Below are 26,935 nucleotides of genomic sequence, written 5' to 3'. Positions count from 1 at the left end.
CCTGCATTAGGGCTATGGACCAGAGCTCCCTGCATTAGGGCTATGGACCAGAGCTCCCTGGATTAGGCATTAGGGCTATGGAACAGAGCTTCCTGCATTAGGGCTATGGATCAGACCTCCCTGCATTAGGGTATTAGGGCTATGAACCAGAGCTCCCTGGATTAGGCATTAGAGCTATGGACCAGAGCTCCCTGCATTAGGGTTATGGTCCAGAGCTCCCTGCATTAGGGATATGGAACAGCGCTCCCTGCATTAGGGCTATGGACCAGAGCTCCCTGCATAAGGGCTATGGACCAGAGCTCCCTGCATTAGGGCTATGAACCAGAGCTCCCTGGATTAGGCATTAGAGCTATGGACCAGAGCTCCCTGCATTAGGGCTATGGACCAGAGCTCCCTGCATTAGGGCATTAGGGCTATGGACCAGAGCTCCCTGCATTAGGGCTATGGACCAGAGCTAGTGGCGAAAAATAAAACTTCTGGGATTAGTGTTGGCTAGACCTCACTCTCGCAGAAACTAACTAAACAAATAAAGTTTGCCAGAGGCATGAGTAGGTTTTTATTCAAGATGATTCTTTATTAAAAACACGTTTAAACTTCACACTCATAGAACAGCTATTAGCATCAGTAGCTAGTAGCAACTACTGTTAGCATCAAACTAGATCTCAAAACAAGAGCAAAATAACATGAAAAAAGTTGACATTTTTATTTAGAAAAAAAATGAAGCATTAAAAAAAGAAAACATTTCTTTCTGATGTGAAGTGAGCCAAACAGAGCGGTGTGTTTTCCCACACCACGGGAGTCGTTTTGGTAAAACGGCTACAAACGTCTTCAAAGTAACAAATTATGAATCATTTCAAAAACGTGACAAAAGGATCAATTTAAACGTAATGTAATAATGGTCCTAATATGTGTTTTTACTACAATACAATACAGACTCATGTGTATGTATGACTCATGTACATTACAGACTCAAACTGAAACTCATCCAAACCCAAATAGAAAAATAGAACATTTTATTTCCTAAGACTCACTTCCTGTTTCCTGTTCATCGCCATCGGACGAACGTGACAAACCTTAGCCCTGGAATGCAGCCAATGACAATGATCTATCCCCGTAGCCAAGAATAACATCTATATGACTCCAGCCAATGGCAATGAATCAATCAATATATCCCCGCAGCCAATCTATGCCCCCAGCCAATAAGAATTAGCTATCCCCGCAGCCAATGAGAATAATATCTAGCCATTAAGCCAATGAGAATGCCATATATCCATCTTAATAGCAATGCATTCTAAACCCGCAATAACATTTTGCACACACACACACACACACACACACACACACACACACACACACACACACACACCTGGCTTCTCATTGGCTGATGAAACACACTGAACACAGCCACCGCCAAAGCTCATTGGCTGCTGATGAGCTGTGTGAGATATGATGTCACATCAACGGGTGAAGCTCATTGGCTGCTGATGAGCTGTGTGAGATATGATTGGGTGAGAGAACGCAGCTCCTCCAGGGCGTAGTCCTCTGGCATTGGCAGACGGGTGAGGGGCGGAGCCAGGAGGCTGAGCTGCTCGTCAGCGCCACCATCTGACCGCAAGGTCAACACCACCCTCAGGATGTTAGCCACGCGCTTAGCCATCTCTATGGAGAAACACATTCATTATGTTAGCCACGCGCTTAGCCATCTCTATGGAGAAACACATTCATTATGTTAGCCACGCGCTTAGCCATCTCTATGGAGAAACACATTCATTATGTTAGCCACGCGCTTAGCCATCTCTATGGAGAAACACATTCATTATGTTAGCCACGCGCTTAGCCATCTCTATGGAGAAACACATTCATTATGTTAGCCACGCGCTTAGCCATCTCTTTTTTTTTTTTTTTTTTATATATATTTTTTATCCCACGATTTTGTAACCCATTTTTCACCCCTGTGCCAATCATCTACTGTGATCCTGGGCTCTACACACCCTCCGCCAACCTAGTCCCCATATATGGGAGACAAAGGGAGAGCAACGGACTTGAACTCATGCTTCCGTCATGCCTGAGTGTCCAAGTTGCTCCTTTACACCTGACAGGGGGGAGTTTCCCTGGTTGGACGTCGTAGCGCGTGGAAGGAACACGTTATTCCAACCAGTTCCTTTCCCCTCCATCAGGCGCCCCGGCTGGCCAGGGGGAGGCAGTTTAGAGACCAGGATTACTGCATGTTTTTGTGAGGGTACCTACCCTAGGGGACACGGGGAGAACATGCAAACTCCACACAGAAAGGCCCTTTCGCCAACCCCGCCTTCGGGTATGGGCACTGAGGAGGAAACACGCCGCCAGCACCCACAGTGCCCCGAGCGGGAATCGAACCCAGGACCTTCTAGCTGTGAGGCGACAGCACTACCAACTGTGCCACCGTGCCCCGATAAGTTCACAGGAGTCAGCAGTAGGTTGTGCGTTCTGCTCGCGCAGTCTCCAGTCGGCAGCTCCACAGAGTGCATTCCTAGTTGGAGCTGTGATGTGATTGGTCGGTGTTTATTGGAGCTGTGATGTGATTGGTCGGTGTTTATTGGCGCTGTGATGTGATTGGTCGGTGTTTATTGGTGCTGTGATGTGATTGGTTACCTGACTGAGCGAGGCGGTCCTTGGCGGAGCAGCAGGGGAGGAGCTCTATCCTCTGACAGAGAGACGTCGCCTCGCTGAACAAACACTCCATCTGATAGGCCGAGATTTCACCCTATCAGAACGCACACACACACACACACACACACACACACACACCAGTAAGACGCCTGAGGGAGAGATGCACGCATCCTCCTGGGTGACAGCAGACTGCTGGGCGAGTGCTGGCGCTTTGGCATGTGGGGGTCAGATCAACATGGAATGAATTCTGTACTGGCCTTTGATGAGGTCAGATCAACATATGGAATGTCAGAACAGGTCAGCTCCATATATGGAGATTTAAAGGTTGCAGTGGGGGGAGTGTCTTCAGTGTACAGGGTTTGATGAGGGCCCAGGTAGGGCTGGGCCTTAATTTTCGGGCCTGTTGAGAACTCAAGTTTTCGCCGGCTGCCGGGCGCGGCTGCACTAATAACTTTCATTTAATTTAATTTCATATTTATTTATTTCATTTCAGTTATGGTTTTTACATACTAAAAAATACTATAAGAAAAGGAGCAGGAAGAAGATAAATCTTATTTATACCTGCCCCTATCAAAAATAAAAAATAAAACAACTAACCCTAACCCAACCCTCACCCTAACCCTAAAAAAGAGAACAACAAGACGAAATAACATAGAGCTCAACAAGAGAACAAACAAAACAAAACAAAACAACGCTAAGGGCACAAAATAACACTTATCTAACCTTCTAGTTCATATTTTATCATTTTTTCCTTTTTAAACACTTTCTTAAACTGAAACCCTGTTGTACAACTCTTCAACTCCTGGTTTTGTGAATTCCATAACTTTATAGCTGTGACAGAAGTGCACATTTGTTTTAGTGTAGTCCGGGCGAACAGATGTTTAAAATCATGTCTTCTTCTATGGTCCTCATCCTCTGAGCTAAACACAAATGACTTCTGTAACTGTATTGGTAATGATCTGTTTTTCGCTCTAAACACCACCAATAATGTACGTAATTCAACCAAATCCATGATTTTTAAAACACCTGATAACATAAAAAGCCTATTGGTGTGTGCTCTGAAATCTTCTTTATACATGATTCTTAACGCTCTTTTTTGTAACATTATCAGGGGAGTCATATTACTCTTGAATAAGTTGCCCCATACTTCCAGACAGTAAATAAAATATGGTAAAACCAGTGTACAATACAACATCCTCAATAAATTCGTATCCAAATCGTAATTTACTTTGTTCAAAATAAAAATACTTTTTGCCACCTTGGCTTTTATATATGCTATATGATTTTTCCATGATAATTTCTCATCTAATATAACACCCAAAAACCTAAATTCATTCACTCTTTCAATATTCACTCCATCTATAGAGAGAGTAATTTCATCCTTTTTCCTATTAGAGAAAATCATAAACTTGGTTTTCTTCAAATTCAATGATAACTTATTTTTATTAAACCATTTTTTTAATTTATCCATTTCACTTGTAATATTTTCTGCTACATTTTTAAAGTTATACCCTGAACAAAAGAAATTAGTGTAGTCTGCAAACGAAACAAACTGCATTAACTTTGACACTTCACAAATATCATTGATGTACAACAACTTTGGGGCGCGTCTAGAGTTTAAATGGACAGGTATCAGTCAACAGGCCCGTCTAGAGTTTAAATGGACAGGTATCAGTCAACAGGCACACGTCTAGAGTTTAAATGGACAGGTATCAGTCAACAGGCCCGTCTAGAGTTTAAATGGACAGGTATCAGTCAACAGGCCCGTCTAGAGTTTAAATGGACAGGTATCAGTCAAAAGGGAGACATCGAAGAGGAAGGATGGATGGGGAAGGATCAACATATGGAATGTCAGAACAGGTCAGCTCCATATATGGAGATCTAAGAGTATGAGTTTTGAGGTCAGATGTAGAGTTGCTGGTCAATATTAATGACATCAGGGATCTCCATATATGGGCTTAATACTTATGAGGGATCTCCATCCCTGATGATGTCACGTGCCCTACGACCTTTGGTCACAATAACCATGTAACAAACACTCCATTTGATTGGCCGAGATCTCACCCTATCAGCACGCACACCCCCCCCTACCTGTTGTATGTCTTTCAGTGTCCTGATGGTGTTGATGTAGTCCAGATAGACCCGTCCAGCCGAGTCCCAGTCCTGGATGGAACCGGACCGCTCCGGTTCACACAGGCCCTCCAGGAACTCCAACAGGAAGTCATGGTTGTCGTTGATGATGCAATCTGAAGGTAAGCAGGAAGTTGTCACTGTTGTGTCACTCAGTTGTCATGGTTACCACACACTTCACATCTCTTTTGACTTTTCACTGGAACACCCTGGACAACGCTCCACACGTCCCAGACTCTTCTCCCTTCTCTAAAACACCCTGGACAACGCTCCACACGTCCCAGACTCTTCTCCCTTCTGTAAAACACCCTGGACAACGCTCCACACGTCCCAGACTCTTCTCCCTTCTCTAAAACACCCTGGACAACGCTCCACACGTCCCAGACTCTTCTCCCTTCTCTAAAACACCCTGGACAACGCTCCACACGTCCCAGACTCTTCTCCCTTCTCTACAACACCCTGGACAACGCTCCACACGTCCCAGACTCTTCACCCTTCTCTAAAACACCCTGGACAACGCTCCACACGTCCCAGACTCTTCTCCCTTCTCTAAAACACCCTGGACAACGCTCCACACGTCCCAGACTCTTCACCCTTCTCTAAGACACCCTGGACAACGCTCCACACGTCCCAGACTCTTCTAAAACACCCTGAACAACGCTCCACACGTCCCTTCCCTAGCAGCAGGTAATGTTGTCTAACCTGAAGCCAGCGTGCGTATTAGTAGTCTGTGACACTGGTTCCACAGCCCAGCGCGGTAGAGGTGCAGAGCCTCGCGGTCCGGGCGGTTCTGGCTCCGAGCGCGGACGGCCTTGGCCTCCTCCAGCCATCGGACAGGAACCTGCAACCTCTCCGTCAGGAAACGCTCTCTGGCCCCGCCCCCCTCTTCATCCTCATCCTCGTCTTCCTCGGTGCAGTGGAGACACAGCATCTCTCTGACAGCTCGCTCTCTGAGCCTGCAAGAAGAAGAATAATAATAATAAGTAAGACGCGCAAATGCGGAAAGCAAGCACAGCTCGTAAATTGCAATAACAACAATTAGAATAAATGACATACTTTTCTAAGAAAGTAACAGTGGAATATCTATATAATGAAACTATACATATAAACTATACATATATACTATACTATGCTATACATATGTACTATGACGTGCTATGACTACATACAATGCAATTATAGTGCTGTCTACATAACATGCTATAAGTCTGTATCAAATGCTATTTAAGTTTACAGAAATGCTATCTAAGGGGGTAGGGTAAGTGCTATGGGCCATGATGGAGTCTGAAAAGGTGGGTTTTCAGACTAAATGTTTAAGCATTTATTTCATATTTACATGTCTTCTGTGGTCTCTAACATTACACCTATAGCTACATGTTTAAGCATTTGTGTCATATTTACATATATCAGACAATAATAATATTAAACGGTACATACGTGTCTACAGGGATGTGCATCAGGACCATCACAGACAGGTGCCAGTACCCCTGTGTCTCCAGCAGGGCGGCGTAGCTGCTGTGTAACAGACACTGCTTGTGGACACTCAGGTGAGAGTAGCACAGGCTCTCTAGCGCCACCCACAGGTTCCACGAGAGACGGCAGTCCAGACGCTCCCAGGTCACAGAGAGAGGGTCCAGTAAGGATTCTAATGGGTAATGTCTGGAGAGAGGTCATACAGAGGTTATAGAGGTCGTAGGGGTCATAGAGACGGTAGTCCACACTCTCCAAGGGCACAGAGAGAGGGTCCAGTAATATTATTATTAATATTTAAATAAAGTTATGTGTCGCTGTAGAGTTTGAGCAGGTGGAAGCAGAGGTCATACAGAAGTCATACAGAGGTTATAGGGGTCATAGAGAGGTCGTACAGAGGTTATAGAGGTCGTAGGGGTCATAGAGGTCATTACCTGTCGCTGTAGAGTTTGAGCAGGTGGAAGCAGAGGTCGTACAGAGGTCGCTTGTCGTCGTCTGCCTCTTCCTGGTAGTGGGGGAGGGGCGCACAGGTGTACACGCCCACTTCGCCTGTTCCCTGATTGGTGGAGAAAAAACAAAAACAAAAACATTAGAACAAATGCCTCAGACTGCCGTCATGGAACACAATTCATCCATATCAAAAATCTATTATATATTATTTTCGCTGCCGCGCCGTACAGTTCACAGTGACGCACAGCGCTCGCACACACTTTCCCTTTCAACAACCAAAACAAGGGGAGGGGAAGAGAAAAAAGATGACAGAAAGGGAACATTTTGGATTGTATGAGGTTGAGGGAGAAGAGTCTGGGACGTGTGGAGCGTTGTCCAGGGTGTTTTAGAGAAGGGAGAAGAGTCTGGGACGTGTGGAGCGTTGTCCAGGGTGTTTTAGAGAAGGGAAAAGAGTCTGGGACGTGTGGAGCGTTGTCCAGGGTGTTGTAGAGAAGGGAGAAGAGTCTGGGACGTGTGGAGCGTTGTCCAGGGTGTTTTTTTGAGAAGGGAGAAGAGTCTGGGACGTGTGGAGCGTTGTCCAGGGTGTTTTACAGAAGGGAGGAGAGTCTGGGACGTGTGGAGCGTTGTCCAGGGTGTTTTAGAGAAGGGAGAAGAGTCTGGGACGTGTGGAGCGTTGTCCAGGGTGTTGTAGAGAAGGGAGAAGAGTCTGGGACGTGTGGAGCGTTGTCCAGGGTGTTTTTTTGAGAAGGGAGAAGAGTCTGGGACGTGTGGAGCGTTGTCCAGGGTGTTTTAGAGAAGGGAGAAGAGTCTGGGACGTGTGGAGCGTTGTCCAGGGTGTTTTAGAGAAGGGAGAAGAGTCTGGGACGTGTGGAGCGTTGTCCAGGGTGTTGTAGAGAAGGGAGAAGAGTCTGGGACGTGTGGAGCGTTGTCCAGGGTGTTTTTTTGAGAAGGGAGAAGAGTCTGGGACGTGTGGAGCGTTGTCCAGGGTGTTTTACAGAAGGGAGGAGAGTCTGGGACGTGTGGAGCGTTGTCCAGGGTGTTTTAGAGAAGGGAGAAGAGTCTGGGACGTGTGGAGCGTTGTCCAGGGTGTTGTAGAGAAGGGAGAAGAGTCTGAGACGTGTGGAGCGTTGTCCAGGGTGTTTTTTTGAGAAGGGAGAAGAGTCTGGGACGTGTGGAGCGTTGTCCAGGGTGTTTTACAGAAGGGAGGAGAGTCTGGGACGTGTGGAGCGTTGTCCAGGGTGTTTTACAGAAGGGAGGAGAGTCTGGGACTTGTGGAGCGTTGTCCAGGGTGTTTTAGAAAAGGGAGGAGAGTCTGGGACGTGTGGAGCGTTGTCCAGGGTGTTTTACAGAAGGGAGGAGAGTCTGGGACGTGTGGAGCGTTGTCCAGGGTGTTTTACAGAAGGGAGGAGAGTCTGGGACGTGTGGAGCGTTGTGCAGGGTGTTTTAGAGAAGGGAGAATAGATGGATAGATGTATAAATACCTGGAAGGCAGCTGTGTATTGTCTCAGAGCGTCAGACACAGATGCCGTCGGAGGCAACATGAACCACAGATGAACAGCTAGACTTCTCCTCCAGTCCAGTTCGCTGCACACACTGACCGTATGCTCTGTGGACTGCCACACCTAGAGGCGCACGCACACACACACACACACACACACACACACACACACACACAAGTACATAACAATAATACAGACAGTACATATAGAAAAAGTACAATAAACTGCACGTTGGCCATAGTAAGGCACATGTTTACAATATCTCATTGCCAATACATCTTTCTTTGAGATTTACAGACAATTACAAATATTTTCTCCCTGATTCCGACAATGTTTTAGTTGGGACAACCCAACTAAAACAACCCAACTAAAACAACAGTCTGGTCCACATTGAACTAAGACAGGCAGACAGACAGACAGAGAGACAAACAAACAGACAGACAGACAGACAGACAGACAGACAGACGTACAGGTTTTCCAGCCAATAGGGTGAAGATCCTGAGGCGGTGGTCAGACAGGAAGCTGTCTGCCTGCATCCTGCTCCAGTCAGCCAACTGCAGAGTCAGCAGGTCTCTGGAGGTGTGTCCTCCCATAGCCTGGGAGAGCAGCAACGATAACCTGTGGTCACCTGTAAGAACATATATGTATAAACATCCCATAGCCTGGGAGAGCAGGAGAGACAACCTATAATATATACAAACATTATGTCCTCCCATAGTCTGGGAGAGCAGGAGAGACAACCTATGGACCCCTGTAAGAAAATATAATTATATATATAAACATTAAGACATCTACACTAAAGTTCTCAAACTTTTCCTGAACCCGACCTGGCCCGACGTTATCGGGCCGGGCCCCAAAAATATGCTAATTAGTCGGGCCGGGTCGATTCTAAGAATGAGAATTATAATAAAAATAGTAATTCTGTTATTTGTGTAATGTGTCGGCTATAGGCATAGCCTACATGTATGTATTTATTATGAAGAGGGCAGCATCGCTCTGGCATTACAGACTCAGAGCAGCATCGCTCTGGCATTACAGACTCAGAGCAGCATCGCTCTGGCATTACAGACTCAGAGCAGCATCGCTCTGGCATTACAGACTCAGAGCAGCATCATTACAGACTCAGAGCAGCATCGCTCTGGCATTACAGACTCAGAGCAGCATCGCTCTGGCATTACAGACTCAGAGCAGCATCGCTCTGGCATTACAGACTCAGAGCAGCATCGCTCTGGCATTACAGACTCAGAGCAGCATCGCTCTGGCATTACAGACTCAGAGCAGCATCGCTCTGGCATTACAGACTCAGAGCAGCATCGCTCTGGCATTACAGACTCAGAGCAGCACAGCAGAGAGAAGTGAAGTGGTTGTTTATACCGCTGGTTGGCACAAAATGAGCTATAGTACTAACCAGTTAACACTTCCCCGGGGTTATTTAATCCATTAAATCAGAGGTTATTTAATCCATTAAATCAGAGGTTATTTAATCCATTAAATCAGAGGTTATTTAATCCATTAAATCAGAGGTTATTTAATCCATTAAATCAGAGGTTATTTAATCCATTAAATCAGAGGTTATTTAATCCATTAAATCAGAGGTTATTTAATCCATTAAATCAGAGGTTATTTAATCCATTAAATCAGAGGTTATTTAATCCATTAAATCAGGGGTTATTTAATCCATTAAATCAGAGGTTATTTAATCCATTAAATCAGGGGTTATTTAATCCATTAAATCAGAGGTTATTTAATCCATTAAATCAGAGGTTATTTAATCCATTAAATCAGGGGTTATTTAATCCATTAAATCAGAGGTTATTTAATCCATTAAATCAGGGGTTATTTAATCCATTAAATCAGAGGTTATTTAAGGTTATTTAATCCATTAAATCAGAGGTTATTTAATCCATTAAATCAGAGGTTATTTAAGGTTATTTAATCCATTAAATCAGAGGTTATTTAATCCATTAAATCAGGGGTTATTTAATCCATTAAATCAGAGGTTATTTAAGGTTATTTAATCCATTAAATCAGAGGTTATTTAATCCATTAAATCAGAGGTTATTTAAGGTTATTTAATCCATTAAATCAGAGGTTATTTAAGGTTATTTAATCCATTAAATCAGAGGTTATTTAATCCATTAAATCAGAGCCCAGCGATTTATAGCAGCGGAGCACATTTAGTGACGGACCGGATGTTGTCCCGGATGTGGCTGAAGTAGCTAAATGTAGCCAAAACACTCTAGAGGCGATCGACAACAACGGGAGGTAAGATTAAATCTGTCCTCCACACTGCTCTCCCATAGTCTGGGAGAGCAGTGTGTCCTCCCATAGTCTGGGAGAGCAGCAGGGAGAGGCTATACACATTAATATATCTATTAATCCAATGAGTTAATTACCCATGCTCTGATCCAATTGAATATTAATGAGTATGTTAATTACCTGAGCTCTGAGCCAGCCGGCACGCCTCACTGATCCGATTGGCCGTCAGCAGGCTGAAGATCATCTCGACTCCGCCCCCCGACTCCTCCTCCTCCACCCGGCGCTGCGCGCCATTGGCCAGCCAGGCAGAGAAGCTCCGCCTCCTCTCCAGCTGCTCCTGGTATTGGCTGAGAGGAGTGGAGGGGGAGGAGTCCAATGGATGGTCTGCGGGCCTCAGGCGGCCCCAGAGAGCTTCAACCAGGGTCCACACATCACACCATGTGGAGACTGGGCGAGAGACATGGACACACAGAGAGAGAGTTACACATCACACCATGTGGAGACTGGGCGAGAGACTTAGACACACAGAGAGAGAGTTACACATCACACCATGTGGAGACTGGGCGAGAGACATAGACACACAGAGAGAGAGTTACACATCACACCATGTGGAGACTGGGCGAGAGACTTAGACACACAGAGAGAGAGTTACACATCACACCATGTGGAGACTGGGCGAGAGACATAGACACACAGAGAGAGAGTTACACATCACACCATCGTTTTTGAGGTGTTTTTTGCTAATCACATCAATGCCCGGATGTGAGAGGACGCTGGCGTCGGTTTGTTCGCCGCTTCTCCATCTGAGTTTTAGATTAGTTTTCTTCGTCATTTAGCATTTCGTTTAGCTCCGTTTTGCTATTTTTAAATCTTACCACTAGACTCATCCCCTTCTGGCCTCAGTCGGATTGTTTTTTTTATTTTTGATGATTCACTCATCTGATGCTGCCTGCTGGCTCCACTGACTATACCAACGTAGCGGCTATACTGGGACTCTTTTGGGGCTCTCTCCTGGAAATACTCCTCGAAACTACCCGGACTTCATCCATCTGTCCCGGTGTGGTTCTGGGACCAGTTCCCTGAGTCGCCTGCATCGCTGGCGGCTTTAGGGCCGGCCGGCGTCAGTAACCAGTGCAACTACTGTCAGTGTCAGTGGGCCAAGCATCCTCCTGGCTCCCCTGAGCTGAGCTTACCGGATCGCAACGTTACCTCCAGTTATCTCACTGAGCTAACAGCTACCCTGTAGCTGCTCAAGAAGCGGCTAGCATAGCAACACACCGTCTGAGGAGCCCGACTCTTCCACATTCCGCTGTTTTTGCCATGCTGTGGATCAGGATCCTCCTGCTGTTTCTGTCTGCCTTTGGTCAACAACTGTGCGATCATCGGCTAGCGACCACAGGCTAGCATCCACCCCAGCTGGCATGTCACGAAAATATTCAGCATCACAACTTCTCCAACTCAACAACAACAACACAACTCCGCCTGGCATCACGGCGATTAAAAAACATAGATTATTACCACGGCCACGATACATCCACCGAAGTACCCGCATAAAGTTCAGTTACTCCCGATCTGACCACCACTCCATCGCTTCACTCTGGACACCACAACGCGCTGCCCCGGCCTGTGGACGTACTACATCATCACCATCACAACAACCTGCCTGCCTACAGCCACTGACCACTGACTCAATCATGCCTCAAATCCTCTCTGTTTAACACCCGGTCACTCAACTTAAAATAACTCATTCTCTGTGAACATATAAAGGAAAATAACATTGACTTTATCTGCTTAACTGAAACTTGGCAAAAGCCCCTGGAATATTTCTCACTCAATAAAACCACACGCCCCGGATACGCATATATGGACAAACCACGCCCTGAGGGGACGGCGTGGTGGTGGCATAGCCATAATACACAAACAACACATCAAAATCAGTTCAGTTAACATTCCTGTTCCCTCCTCATTTGAGCATCTCACCTTCAAACTGTCTGGTCCCAAACCCTTGGTCACCGCAGTCATATACCGCCCGCCCAAACCCAACCCTGCATTCCCATCCCAATTCTCTGAATACCTCACACAGCTTACGGCCATTTCTCCATCCATCCTGCTGACTGGAGATCTCAATATCCACGTGGACTCGCCTGAATGACAAAGTGCTATTGAATTCCTGTACATGTTCCCACCCACAGAAAAGGTCACACTTTAGATCTGATGTGCACCACTGGAATAACCACCAATAACCTCATCAGCACAGACCTTGGTTCCACCATCTCTGACCACCTGGCTCTTACCCCCCCCCCCCACCCCCCCCTCTCACTGTTCACTCCCAGGCTTACATACTGGTTTGACTAGAATGTAACCTTCTTCTTCTGAACACTGTTTGGATCTAATGTATTGAGCCTTCTGTGCAGATACAAATAAATAATTCAAGTGTGTGTGTGTGTGTGTGTGTGTGTGTGCACGGGCGCGTGTGCATACCGTGGCTGTGTGATTGGCTCAAAGAGCTGATCCAATGGGTGTAGTCGTGCAGAAGCTCCACCCCTTGGCGAGGACGGACCAATGGGCACGCAGCATTGTGTGGGAACTCCACGTCGCTGTGACCCAGACTGATCTGTAGAGGGCGCTGTTCGTCCATCTGCTCCTCATCCTCAGTGTGAGTTAAACCCTGAACACGCTGAACACACACTCTGTACACACTGTCTGAGAGGCTGCTGCACACACACACACACACACACACACACACACACACACACACACACACACACAGCAGGGTTTAAGCCTATTGATAGTCCAGTTTGAGGTGATGCTTCAACCGCAGTGTACTTTACTAAAGTTAGAAAACTACAACAGTTAGAAAACTACAACAGTTAGAAAACTACAACAGTACGGTATTCAGTATTTAGGTCCGACGTGATTTTGTAGTCTTAGTTACGTCCGGGTCCAAGTGGCACCTGCTCCCGTCCACATCTCATAAATAGAATATCTGAACGAGTGAATCTTTTTTACAATAACGTATATGTTTCAGAAAGGAATTGAGGGTTAAAATGGGTCTTAATGCTTGCAACTTGAGTAGAATTATTAATGTTCTGTACAAGTGTCCATGACAAAGAAAATATATGATGTGGAGACAATAAAGACTATTATTATCATTATTATTGAAGGTGGTAACAGTCCATTTGCTCAGTACAATATTTCAGAGGCATATTTAGAATGTGTGCAGGCTTGAGTATGTTGAATCTAGTTTGCATTAATGAGGATTTAGTTTGACACAATGAAATAAAATGGCGATAGTATTCCGTGTGGGGCAGACGGCCTGTCAGCCAGATTTGGGAGAGCAGCAGCTTTGTTGTTGCGAGGAAAGCAGTAAAATGAGTCTTTCGTGGTTGTTTTCGTCTCAGATTTAGTCTGACGGAGCGTCACAGTATAACTCTATGGGGACACAGTATAACTCTATGGGGACACAAAAGACAAAAGCGACACAAAAGTAGGACCCGGAAGTATCTCTGGAGGGGGCGCTCACGTCACGGCTAAAATACTGAATAGCTGTCTGTCTGTCTTGCTGGTTACAAGACACTAGACAGACACACAGGTTTAGTTTAGTTTATTTGATCATCCTTCAGTTTCAAATACAATATTTAAAGTCAATGAATGGAAGCAAAAACAAGATGATGATCAAAAGGAGTAGGCAGAAGCTAAAAGCTTATAAATGCCTATCCTACTTACAACAGAACATGATTCGTAATACTCATCACATTAACATTAACAGATTCACAAAACAAAAGTCAGATACGAGAATTCCACAGACAGACAGACAGACAGACAGACAGACAGACAGACAGACAGACAGACAGACAGACAGACAGGCAGGCAGGCAGGCAGGCAGGCAGGCAGACAGACAGACACTTACGTCTTGTTCCTGGAGGTCATCAGACTGAAGGTGTCTGAGGGTTGCTGGTGTGAATCCCTGCTGACCGACGGTCCGCTGAGCAGCTCTCCACTGTGGCTCAGAACCCACCCTGGACCCCATCCTACCCTGAAGGACCGTCCCATGAAGAGACCGGCATCCATGAGGCCTGACCCCTGGAATATAACATTATAACATTATATATCATTATCTATACACCCTGGAAGGACTGGAATATAACATTATAACCCTGTTATATCTATACACCCTGGACCCCATCCTACCCTGAAGGACCGTCCCATGAAGAGACCGGCATCCATGAGGCCTGACCCCTGGAATATAACATTTCAACATCATATATCTATACACCCTGAAGGACTGGAATATAACATTACAACATTATATATCTATACACCCTGGACCCCATCCTACCCTGAAGGACAGTCCCATGAAGAGACCTGCAGTACTCAAAGGATTTGTATCCTGCCACAACGTTATGCTGCTTTCAGAGGGGCAGATGCAACAGATGCAAAGCTACACTAGTACACAGACTAGTACAGCTAGTCACAGACTAGTACACCTAGTCACAGACTAGTACAGCTAGTCACAGACTAGTACAGCTAGTCACAGACTAGTACACCTAGTCACAGACTAGTACACCTAGTCACAGACTAGTACAGCTAGTCACAGACTAGTACAGCTAGTCACAGACTAGTACACCGAGTCACAGACAGTGTCGTCGTTAGCAGCAGTAAGGTCCCACTGGCAGCAGCTGTCCGTTTATCTCCAGCACAACCACAAACGTCCACCACATATACAATTAATTACTCACCGAATGGTTCCATGTTTATTTCCAGCGTGTAACCCACATTGTTTAAGTGACAGTTTTCATATTGTAAATATGGTTCTAGCACTTTGACAGCTCATCCATCGTAGCTCGTTTACATTACAACTGAAACGGACTTCCTGTGCAGAAACTCCCTCATCAAAATAAGAGCAACTTGTAATGATTAGTCAACACTAGTTTTATTTCTAAGTCTACTTACAGGACGTTAACGTCTCATTGAATGCCTGTCAGCATTCTCTAAATCGCTGTCTCTTAGCTGGTGCGCAAATGCGCCTCCATGCGCACTGGCACACCGCTTGTGCGCACCCGTGAATATAATCCCTCCCAATCAATGCGAATAATATGATATACATGTACACATGCATATATATGAATAAATAATATATTATATTATTTTTGTAAATAATTTCCTGTTCATATATTAGAACGGGTAAGGCCCTAGTGTTGAATTATTTAAATGTGTAGCTTTGCGGTAGCGATGCTGTCGCCCAGGGCAACAGGACCCCCCAGCCTATAGGATAATAAGTACCTTTGCGGTAGCGATGCTGTCGCCCAGGGCAACAGGACCCCCCAGCCTATAGGATAATAAGTACCTTTGCGGTAGCGATGCTGTCGCCCAGGGCAACAGGACCCCCCAGCCTATAGGATAATAAGTACCTTTGCGGTAGCGATGCTGTCGCCCAGGGCAACGGGACCCCCCAGCCGGCGGACCCCCACCGTCCTGATGGGCGGAGCCTCTGCCGTCCTGGTGGCAGGAGCCAGCTGCAGGGAGGTGAAAGGTCGCGGCGAGGGCATCAGAGGGAGGAGGGGGGAGGGGGAGGTCACCGAGGGGTCAGCGTACAGAGATGAGGAGAAACGAGTCTGGAGCAGACCTGAGGATTAGACATTATTATTATTCTTATTAAACTTTATTTGTACAAATAACCTTAACAACAGCCAAAGCTGACTAAAGTGATGAACAGAGTGAAACAAGACAGTATAAAACAATGAAAAGAGACAATCTCTCCTGTCATAGGTAATAAAGGGCGCACTCTTCACTGCGTTACGTTGCCACTGTGCCTGCATGCCGTCAATGTGCGCGACATTATAACGTGACATGTATTATTTATACACCTGGGAATTATAGCCACTCTACAAGCTCACAACTTTGTGGACGCGACACTTCTATATACTGTAGGTCTGACTCTATTCTATATACTGTAGGTCTGACTCTATTCTGTATACTGTAGGTCTGACTCTATTCTGTATACTGTAGGTCTGACTCTATTCTGTATACTGTAGGTCTGACTCTATTCTGTATACTGTAGGTCTGACTCTATTCTGTATACTGTAGGTCTGACTCTATTCTGTATACTGTAGGTCTGACTCTATTCTATATACTGTAGGTCTGACTCTATTCTATATACTGTAGGTCTGACTCTATTCTATATACTGTAGGTCTGACTCTATTCTGTATACTGTACGTCTGACTCTATTCTGTATACTGTAGGTCTGACTCTATTCTATATACTGTAGGTCTGACTCTATTCTATATACTGTAGGTCTGACTCTATTCTGTATACTGTAGGTCTGACTCTATTCTGTATACTGTAGGTCTGACTCTATTCTGTATACTGTAGGTCTGACTCTATTCTATATACTGTAGGTCTGACTCTATTCTGTATACTGTAGGTCTGACTCTATTCTGTATACTGTAGGTCTGAATCTATTCTGTATACTGTAGGTCTGACTCTATTCTATATACTGTAGGTCTGACTCTATTCTGTATACTGTAGGTCTGACTCTATTCTGTATACTGTAGGTCTGACTCTATTCTGTATACTGTAGGTCTGACTCTATTCTGTATACTGTAGGTCTGACTCTATTCTATATACTGTAGGTCTGACTCTATTCTGTATACTGTAGGTCTGACTCTATTCTATATACTGTAGGTCTGACTCTATTCTGTATACTGTAGGTCTGACTCTATTCTGTATACTGTAGGTCTGACTCTATTCTGTATACTGTAGGTCTGAATCTATTCTGTATACTGTAGGTCTGACTCTATTCTGTATACTGTAGGTCTGACTCCATTCTGTATACTGTAGGTCTGACTCTATTCTGTATACTGTAGGTCTGACTCTATTCTGTATACTGTAGGTCTGACTCTATTCTGTATACTGTAGGTCTGACTCTATTCTGTATACTGTAGGTCTGACTCTATTCTGTATACTGTAGGTCTGACTCTATTCTGTATACTGTAGGTCTGAATCTATTCTGTATACTGTAGGTCTGACTCTATTCTGTATACTGTAGGTCTGACTCTATTCTGTATACTGTAGGTCTGACTCTATTCTGTATACTGTAGGTCTGACTCTATTCTGTATACTGTAGGTCTGACTCTATTCTGTATACTGTAGGTCTGACTCTATTCTGTGCAGGACTTGCCAAGTCGCCAGAGCAATGGTAATAGTGTCTATCATTTTTTAATTATATGGAGAGAAAAGTCGATTTACGCACATATTGTGTGACATGTTGACAGACAATGAAAGAAACATGTTCCACTTCCACTCACAGTTTAGGTGGCTTTTAAAATGCGGTACTTATTTCTTCATTCAAAAATATGATTGGCACCTCATTGTGTAAACATTTTCGCATGACTACACAGATCCACTTATCCGGATACTTTGGAAAATCTCAGAAGACAGACAGACAGGTACCTGTCTTCCTGATGTGTCGAGGTGAAGAGGAAGAGTCCACCAGACTCTTCATCATCACTCCGGTCTCCATGTCATCTTCCTCATCCTCAGCCAGAAGACACGCCTTCATGATCTGATTAGAGGAATGAATTATCATGAATTAAACATGTCATTAAAGTATTGTCATCCTTCATGATCTGATTAGAGGAATTAATTATCATGAATTAAACATGTCATTAAAGTATTGTCATCCTTCATGATCTGATTAGAGGAATTAATTATCATGAATTAAACATGTCATTAAAGTATTGTCATCCTTCATGATCTAATTAGAGGAATTAATTATCATGAATTAAACATGTCATTAAAGTATTGTCATCCTTCATGATCTAATTAGAGGAATTAATTATCATGAATTAAACATGTCATTAAAGTATTGTCATCCTTCATGATCTAATTAGAGGAATTAATTATCATTAATTAAACATGTCATTAAAGTATTGTCATCCTTCATGATCTGATTAGAGGAATTAATTATCATTAATTAAACATGTCATTAAAGTATTGTCTTCCTTCATGATCTAATTAGAGGAATGAATTATCATGAATTAAACATGTCATTAAAGTATTGTCAACCTTCATGATCTGATTAGAGGAATTAATTATCATGAATTAAACATGTCATTAAAGTATTGTCATCCTTCATGATCTAATTAGAGGAATGAATTATCATTAATTAAACATGTCATTAAAGTATTGTCAACCTTCATGATCTGAGAGTAATTAATGAAGTTTCACCCAAAGATGGCTTAGAAAGTCTGGCCACCCGCATATAGAACAAATATGGGTAAATCCACTTTCCACAGCACTGCCACTCAGGTGTGGAATGCCCTGCCCCCTTCCCTCAAAACAAACAAATCACTGGCTTCCTTTAAAACCGCTCTGAAAAATCACCTATTAATGTCAGCGGTCAAAAGGAGAGAAGATGACTGTCCAACCTCCCCATACCCCCCTCTGAGTGATTTATTTGTATTTAGATTTTTTGGTACTTACACCTGTAAATAGTTTATGTTTTTTAGGTATATCGATTACTGTCATCATTGTTTTGTGAATGAATTGGGACCCGAATGGAAACAAGACGGCAAGGTCTTTCTTCGGTGCTGTCCTTTTGGATAAATGTGCTTTGACTGTACCATGTACCGTTTTGCATTTGTTATTGTCTAATAAAATAAATAAATCAATCAATCAGGAACCAAATGTTTTTTGATTCTGGTCCGTTTAGAGTTCACTGGACTTTGTAAAGCGAAGCAAATATGTGAACAAATGACGTCATAGCAGGCCAAATTTATATGACAGAATTAGCTATTTCTATGGAAAAAAAATGTATAATCCCATAGCTGGAGGGTGAGGGTTATAATCCCATAAATGGAGGGTGTGAGGGTTATAATCCCATACCTGGAGGGTGTGAGGGTTATAATCCCATACCTGGAGGGTGTGAGGGTTGTGTCCCAGGGTGAAGATGGAGGCGGAGGTTTGCTCGTGGGTTTCTGTGGGAATGGACCCGACGACCTCTTCTGAGCCAGACTCCTCCCCCTCTCCTCCCAGCATGCTCTCTGGTAGCGTTGCCACGGTGATGTCTGCCATGTCACTGTCCAGCTCCACCCCTACGCTCGTTAGCTCCGCCCCTGATGCTTCCTGCACACCAAATATATAAAGGTTATTTTCATTCACATTACGGTATATAGTGGTTTCATGTCTCCACTAGGGGGCAGTGATGAGCTAATGGTTTCATGTCTCCACTAGGGGGCAGTGAAGAGCTAGTCGGCTACCTGTGGCGCCACCTGCTGCTGTTGCTGGAACTGCAGCTTGGAGGGAGGAAGTGATGTCATCGTCTTCAGTTTCTTTGGGTCGGCTTTGAGTGGGACGTCCTGTTCCTCGTCTGAATCCTGGAGTCCATACTTAGAGAAATGACTGACCTGAAAGACAGACAGGCAGAGAGACAGACAGGTCACATGACTGACCTGAAGGACAGACAGGCAGATAGACAGACAGACAGTCTCACCTGAAACACCCAGGAGCACGTCTCTGGTCTGTACTCCAGACAGACAGACAGACAGACAGACAGGTACATGTCTCACCTGAAACACCCAGGAGCCTGTCTCTGGCCTGTACTCCAGACAGACAGACAGACAGGTACATGTCTCACCTGAAACACCCAGGAGCCTGTCTCTGGTCTGTACTCCAGACAGACAGACAGACAGACAGGTACATGTCTCACCTGAAACACCCAGGAGCCTGTCTCTGGTCTGTACTCCAGGAAGCGAGCTCCCTGCTTCCTGCAGGCGGCCTCCAGTCTGCTCTGGTAGTCCATGGTGGTCAGTCGGTCTGGGGAGCGGATGTCAGCGCAGGACGTCTTATCCACTGGCCACACCCCATCTAATGTTACCTCCGCCCGCCTGGAGAGAGACATAGGGTTTATACAGGAGAGAGAGAGAGAGGGGAGGTCTTATCACCTTCCTAGCACCTTCCTACCTACATGACTGCCTGCCTAAATATGTCCCAAACCGCCCCCTAAGGTCTTCCACTGCTGGCCTGCTCGCTTTGCCTAAAAAAATGGCAACTAAAAAATACGGGGAAGCAGCTTTTTGCTTCTACGGGCCGTCGGCATGGAACAAGCTCCCACTGTACCTTCGACAGGCAGCCTCTGTAGACATTTTTAAAGCTCAGCTCAAGACCCACTTCTACAACCTTGCTTTTAATTGATCTTTTATTTTTTATTTTTGTTATTCATGTCCTCACTGTATTGCATTACTGCTTTTTTTTAATGTTGTTGCCTTGCTTTTCTTTTATTCTCCATTGTTCTGTAAAGCACTTTGAGCTGCATTTCATGTCATGAAAGGTGCTATACAAATAAAGTTTTATTAGTATTATTATTATTATTATCCACTGGCCACACCCCGTCTAACGTTACCTCCGCCCCTCCCCCTGCGGTGGTTTGTGGGTTCAAGGTTCAAGGTTCAAGGTTGTCTTTATTTCGTCTCCCTTGGGAGAAATGTGTCTCTGAGACAGGACCACAGCTGCATACATATAAACATACGTATAATCACATAGACAGAGACATTACAGCAAAACAAAACAAATACACCCCTGGTGCGTACACCCCGTTAAGGTACCAATTACCCATTCAACATTTTTATAGAGAGAGGAATGAAAGAGTGTTTATATCTGTTGTACTTGCACTGTGGCATCCTGTACCTTCTTCCTGATCTCATTAATTCATATTCGGAATACAGAACATGTGAGGGGTCAGAGGTTATATTCTTAGCTTGCCTTACTACAGTCTGTTCAAAAATGGCTTGGGGAGTCATCGGGGGGGAAGACAGGCCCATGATCTTCCCAGCCATTTTCGCAACTCTTGCAACTTTATATTTCACAGTCAGGTTACCATACCAGCTGGAGATTCCATATCTCAAGATAGATTCAATGCTAGCTCTATAGAAAATTAACATAATATTCAGGCTAACACCAAACAGCCTCAGTCTACGAAGAAAATGTAACCGCTGGTGTATTTTTGAACAGCATGATTCAACATGTATGTGCCAGCTCATATCTTGGTCAATCTGCACTCCCAGATATTTATAGGAGGAGACCTGTTTGATGTCATTCTCGTGAACCTTGATCAAGGTATGGTCTCCTATGGACCTCGGATGCACAATGATCTCCTCTGTTTTATCAGTGTTGATCATTACATAGTTTCTATCACACCATTCAACAAATCTGCCTACTCCAGTTGTATGGCTGAGAATGTCAGATTTGCTTGTAAGAAGACTGAGTATGACAGTGTGATCTGAAAACTTGATCACGTATTGATTAGAGTATGAGCTGACACAATCATTCGTATACAATGTGAACAGGAGAGAGGAACTAACAGTTCCTTGTGGAACCCCTGTGCTGCTGCGTGCCTCCTCAGAGAGAACACTGTTAAACCTGACCCTCTGTGGTGGAAAAATACCATTTAATTATCCACGGATTAACATCTAGTAAAGCTAGTTTACGTAGCAGTATATCTTGGTGGATACAATTAAAGGCGGAGCTGAAATCAATGAAAAGCAGTCTGGCATATGCCACGGTGCTCTCAAGGTGTTTCAGGATATAGTGTGCTACAGTAGCAATTGCGTCCCCGGTACTTCGTTTCCTTGAATAGGCAAACTGGAATTGATCTAGACTAGGTTCTACTTTTTTACGAAGTAACTCAGTGAGAATTCTTTCTAATGACTTAACAACATTTGATGTTATGGCCACAGGCCTGTAGTCATTATTTCCCATTGGACAGGGTTTCTTTGGAACTGGGACAATTACAGATTTTTTCCATAGTTCCGGCACTGTATGCGAGTCTAGAGAGAACTGAAACAGTTTGTGCCAGGCTGGTGAGAGCTCATCAGCACATGTTTTTAACAGGGAAGCACTCATGCCATCAGGCCTCGTTGCCTTGTTAGTTTTAATGGTCTTGAATACTCTTGTTTACAGTTTCTAAGTCTAGTGTCACCCTGTTACCAGCATCATAATTCAATTCATTTACAACGTCACAACATGCTTGGTAAGAGTCATATTCAAATCTCATAAAGAAGTCATTTAATTCATTCGCCTTAGCGCTCTCGTCAACAGCAGCTATGGGCTTTCTCTCAGGGTTCATGTTAGTCATTTTCCTGATCGAGTCTCTTTGTGTTAGAGTTGGCCAGGTCTTGCTCAGCTCGCTCCCTGCATTTCCTTCTAGACTCTTTCAATTGTTTATTTAAGTCCCTCTGAGCAACCTTTAAGGCCTCACTGTTACCTGCTCTGAAGGCAGCTCTCTTCCTATAAATGCACTCCTTCATTTCTTTTGTAAAGTGCTTTTTATTATTTGGATATTCCACTATGGTTTTATGTGGTATAATAGAGTCAACACAGAAGGAAATGTACGATGTTATAGCCTCCGTGGCTGTATTGATATCCGCGTCTTCGAAGAAGATGTCCCAGTCTGTGCAGAGGAAGCTTCCCTTTAGCTCCTCAGTTGCATCCCTGGACCATATATGCACTGTTCTTTTCGTTGGTTTACTTGATTTGAACACGGACCTGTACATGGGGAGCAGATGTACTGTACTGTTCTGTGGTCAGAGGTGTTGTCTACCTGTTAAGCCCCTCCCCCTGCGGTGGTTTGTGGGTGTGGTTTCTCACCTGTTAAGCCCCTCCCCCTGCGGTGGTATGTGGGTGTTGTCTACCTGTTAAGCCCCTCCCCTGTGGTAGTTTGTGGTTGTCGTCTACCTGTTAAGCCCCTCCCCTGTGGTAGTTTGTGGGTGTGGTCTACCTGTTAAGCCCCTCCCCTGTGGTAGTTTGTGGTTGTGGTCTACCTGTTAAGCCCCTCCCCTGTGGTAGTTTGTGGGTGTGGTCTACCTGTTAAGCCCCTCCCCCTGCGGTGGTTTGTGGGTGTCGTCCGGGTAAACGATGACCTCTTTCCGTCTGAAGTGAACAATGTCGTCCAGGTTTAGACCAATCACGTTCAGCGTTCCTGGGAAGTACACCGAGCCGTACCCTGCAACAGCCAATCAGTAGACTTCATGCTTCAGAACTGATCAATCAACACTAGACCAGAGCATGTAGACATATAAAGCAAAACAAATGTTTGTATGGACAAGGAGGCCCCTCACTTCACACAGGTGTGATTTTTACTTGTGCGAGCAGAGCGACTCCCTCGGCCAATCAGGGATCGTGAATTTTTGGTGACACGCTCGGCCAATCAGGAACCACGGTTTTTTTAGATAAAAATACAGTTACATCATCAGCCAGCTGATTGGCCGATGGGGCCACCAATGTGGAAGACGTAACCAATTAGAGTTAAAACATGTAGAACACATTCTAGTGGATTTATTTAGACATAAATAACTCCTGATACTGTCTGTTAACCCATTTATATAGACATAACTCACATGTTTCAATAACTCCAGATACTGTCTGTTAACCCATTTATATAGACATAACTCACATGTTTCAATAACTCCAGATACTGTCTGTTAACCCATTTTGGTGTTAGCATTATGTTGTAATTTAGCTATTGAAAAATAGCAGATCTACAAGCTCATAGCGCGCCACTCGGTGGCGCGCTATGAGCTTGTAGATCTGTCAGGATCTGTCAGGATTTAAGAGATTTTTTAAATCTGATCTCAGGTCAAAATGCGTTAAAGAACCACCATTCTTCTGTGCGTTAGAATCTGATCTCAGGTCAGAATGGGTTAATATTTGCCGGTTTGCCAAAGAAGCTTCTAATGGGAAAGAGAGGGGAGGGGGGGGGTAAGGTGACAGGAGTCAGCAGTAGGTTGCGTGCTCAGCTCGCGCACAAGTAGGACACTTGTGCGCGAGTCGGCAGAGTGCATTTCTAGTGTACCTTTGCGTCCGACGGTAAAGTTCTCGACCAAACACTGTCCGTTGTCGTCAAGGAGATCTGATAACTCCTCCAGAGATGGGATGGTGTAGTAGCCAACACGACTTAACACGATGCCTGCGAACGCACACGCACACGCACACGCACACACACACACACACACACACACACACAAACACACACACACACGCACACACACACACACACACGCACACACACGCACACACACACGCACACACCCAATTAATAAAAGTACTTCTGTCTCAACAGTCAGAGGTCATTGGTTATTATTCTAAAGTCTAACCTGCAGGATGAGGAGCAGCCTCCTGGTTCTCCTGGATCTCCTCCTGTTCAGAGTCCTCTGGGCCGCCTGCCTCCTCACTGCTCCTCTGAGTAATATGAATGATCAAAAACGAGAGACTGAAAAGTGCTAGACTGAAAAGTGCGAGACTCATTCAAATGGCTACATTTTGAAAACTAAACATGATAGAAATTGTATCTCTTTTCCTGGTGAAAGTAGAGTGTAACAGCTTTCATTTGATATATGATATGTCTCTGTCACTATAATAGAGAATATGTTATGGGCATAATAGAAGTGTCCTGCAAACAAATGAGAACTACCAAAGCCCATTTTCCCAGAGGCCTGTTGTAATATGAATGATCAAAAACGAGAGACTGAAAAGTGCTAGACTGCCAGCCAGCGTGCTTTCTGGTCTAGAGGGGCGGGTAGCCTGGCCCAGCCAGCGTGCTTTCTGGTCTAGAGGGGCGGTAGCCTGGCCCAGCCAGCGTGCTTTCTGGTCTAGAGGGGCGGGTAGCCTGGCCCAGCCAGTGTGCTTTCTGGTCTAGAGGGGCGGGTAGCCTGGCCCAGCCAGCGTGCTTTCTGGTCTAGAGGGGCGGGTAGCCTGGCCCAGCCAGCGTGCTTTCTGGTCTAGAGGGGCGGGTAGCCTGGCCCAGCCAGCATGCTTTCTGGTCTAGAGGGGCGGGTAGCCTGGCCCAGCCAGCGTGCTTTCTGGTCTAGAGGGCCGGGTAGCCTGGCCCAGCCAGCATGCTTTCTGGTCTAGAGGGGCGGGTAGCCTGGCCCAGCCAGCGTGCTTTCTGGGCCTTTTAAATTATTACCTTATGCATGTTGAAGTCAGAGATGGTGTCCTGTAATAGGCTGGCCTGGCCGTGGGGGAGGGGCTTAGCGATGGGGTTGGAGTAGAACTGAGTGACCTCGGGGTCTTCCTCTACGCCTCCTTGTAGCTCCTCCTCTTCCTCCTCCTGAGGGCTGTGCACGCACACACACACACACATTATAAACACACACACATTATAAACACACACTCCTGTCTAGTTATAAACAAACGCGCACACAGGCATTTTAACAATCATCCTTTTACTTTGAAAGGAAGAAAACAGAAACGTGCGTGCGTACCTGGCGTGTCCGTTGCTAGGGTAATCAGTGGGCGTGGCCAAGTCGTCAGACTCTACGTTGATTGGCTCGCTGTAGAAACTGCTGCTGCTCACGTTCTTCAGAACCAACTTCTTGATGCTCTTCCTGAAGACAGACAGACAGACAGACAGAGACAGGTCAAATGTCGACTCACTGGCCTCGGGATCCCCCAGGAGGAGTTACTAATGTTGCTCTGGAGAGGGAAGTCTGGAGCGCTCTGGTGGAGCTGTTGCCCCCGCGACCCGACTACGGATAAGATGTTGAAGATGAATTTATGGGGGTTTTATGCTTATGCAACAACATTCTGCGCTGTCTGTAAATGTCAGAATCATCTTATATCTTTTCATTAATGATCCCAAATATTTACAACTGCTGCAGGTTTAACAAAAACTGTGTTGACCTCATGTCTAATAAAATAACATCATAATAACGTCATGATAAATGTTATTATAATGTGTGAATAATTATTACAACTGGCCAATGATCTACGCTGTCTGGTAACTATGGCAACAGCATGATTTACCTGGGTATGAAGGCTCCGTTGGTGATTGGTCAGCTCGTTAAGTATTTAAATGACCTGGGTATGAAGGCTCGTTGGTGATTGGTCAGCTCGTTAAGTATTTAAATTACCTGGGTATGAAGGCTCCGTTGGTGATCGACGGCTCGTCGTCGTCCAATCCGTCGAACAGCTGCGACTTGGAGGCGGAGCCTGATGATGACAGCGCTTTGGGGCGGACCCTGGTGGCCGGCCGCGGAGTCAGCTTGTAGTGGGTGGGCGTGGTCAGAGCCTTCTGGGCCGCCGGATTGGTCGGCTTCAGGCGCTGGTGGAGAGGAGGCGGAGCAACAGAGATATGCTTTATTATGATTGGTAGAGCACTGGATTTTTTTCCGTCTTCCTATTGTTACAATTTAGGCGTTTATCAGGCGCTCTTAATCCAGAGCGACTTACATTAAGCAAGAACAAAAAAGCATGGGAATACATCACATAAAAAGCATAATGAAACATGCGTAGGCTAAGAAAGTAACAGTGGAATATCTATATAATTAAACTATACATATATACTATACTATGCTATACATATGTACTATGACGTGCTATGACTACATACAGTGCAATTATAGTGCTGTCTACATAACATGCTATAAGTTTGTATCAAATGCTATCTAAGTCTACAGAAAGGAGGTGCTATGGGCCATGA

At 45.0% G+C, this 26,935-nt stretch overlaps 1 protein-coding gene across 1 annotated transcript in view; it reads right to left on the bottom strand.

Annotated features, from left to right (window-relative positions):
- Positions 1-564: 564 nt before the first annotated feature.
- Positions 565-26,935, bottom strand: part of nup98 (nucleoporin 98 and 96 precursor) — a 43,610-nt gene continuing 17,239 nt past the window's right edge. Inside the window, exons 14-35 of the mRNA XM_080780311.1 lie at positions 26,367-26,557; positions 25,719-25,841; positions 25,421-25,571; positions 24,609-24,693; positions 24,308-24,421; positions 23,320-23,458; positions 20,168-20,345; positions 19,719-19,865; positions 19,375-19,584; positions 17,911-18,022; positions 15,869-16,083; positions 14,368-14,540; positions 12,939-13,171; positions 10,638-10,904; positions 8,669-8,826; positions 8,181-8,321; positions 6,684-6,805; positions 6,217-6,438; positions 5,482-5,735; positions 4,741-4,895; positions 2,632-2,743; positions 565-1,659 (exon numbers count right to left, since the gene is read on the bottom strand). Coding sequence (XP_080636437.1) covers positions 1,472-1,659; positions 2,632-2,743; positions 4,741-4,895; positions 5,482-5,735; positions 6,217-6,438; positions 6,684-6,805; positions 8,181-8,321; positions 8,669-8,826; positions 10,638-10,904; positions 12,939-13,171; positions 14,368-14,540; positions 15,869-16,083; positions 17,911-18,022; positions 19,375-19,584; positions 19,719-19,865; positions 20,168-20,345; positions 23,320-23,458; positions 24,308-24,421; positions 24,609-24,693; positions 25,421-25,571; positions 25,719-25,841; positions 26,367-26,557 — 3,690 coding nt within the window. The 3' untranslated portion in view covers positions 565-1,471. The remainder of the gene's footprint in view (positions 1,660-2,631; positions 2,744-4,740; positions 4,896-5,481; positions 5,736-6,216; positions 6,439-6,683; positions 6,806-8,180; positions 8,322-8,668; positions 8,827-10,637; positions 10,905-12,938; positions 13,172-14,367; positions 14,541-15,868; positions 16,084-17,910; positions 18,023-19,374; positions 19,585-19,718; positions 19,866-20,167; positions 20,346-23,319; positions 23,459-24,307; positions 24,422-24,608; positions 24,694-25,420; positions 25,572-25,718; positions 25,842-26,366; positions 26,558-26,935) is intronic.

This window comes from Protomyctophum bolini (assembly GCF_963924005.1).
Source record: "Protomyctophum bolini genome assembly, chromosome: 13".
Taxonomy (NCBI): domain Eukaryota; kingdom Metazoa; phylum Chordata; class Actinopteri; order Myctophiformes; family Myctophidae; genus Protomyctophum; species Protomyctophum bolini.
The sequence above is the reverse complement of the archived record's forward strand: the minus strand, read 5'-3'. Positions and strand labels throughout refer to the sequence as shown.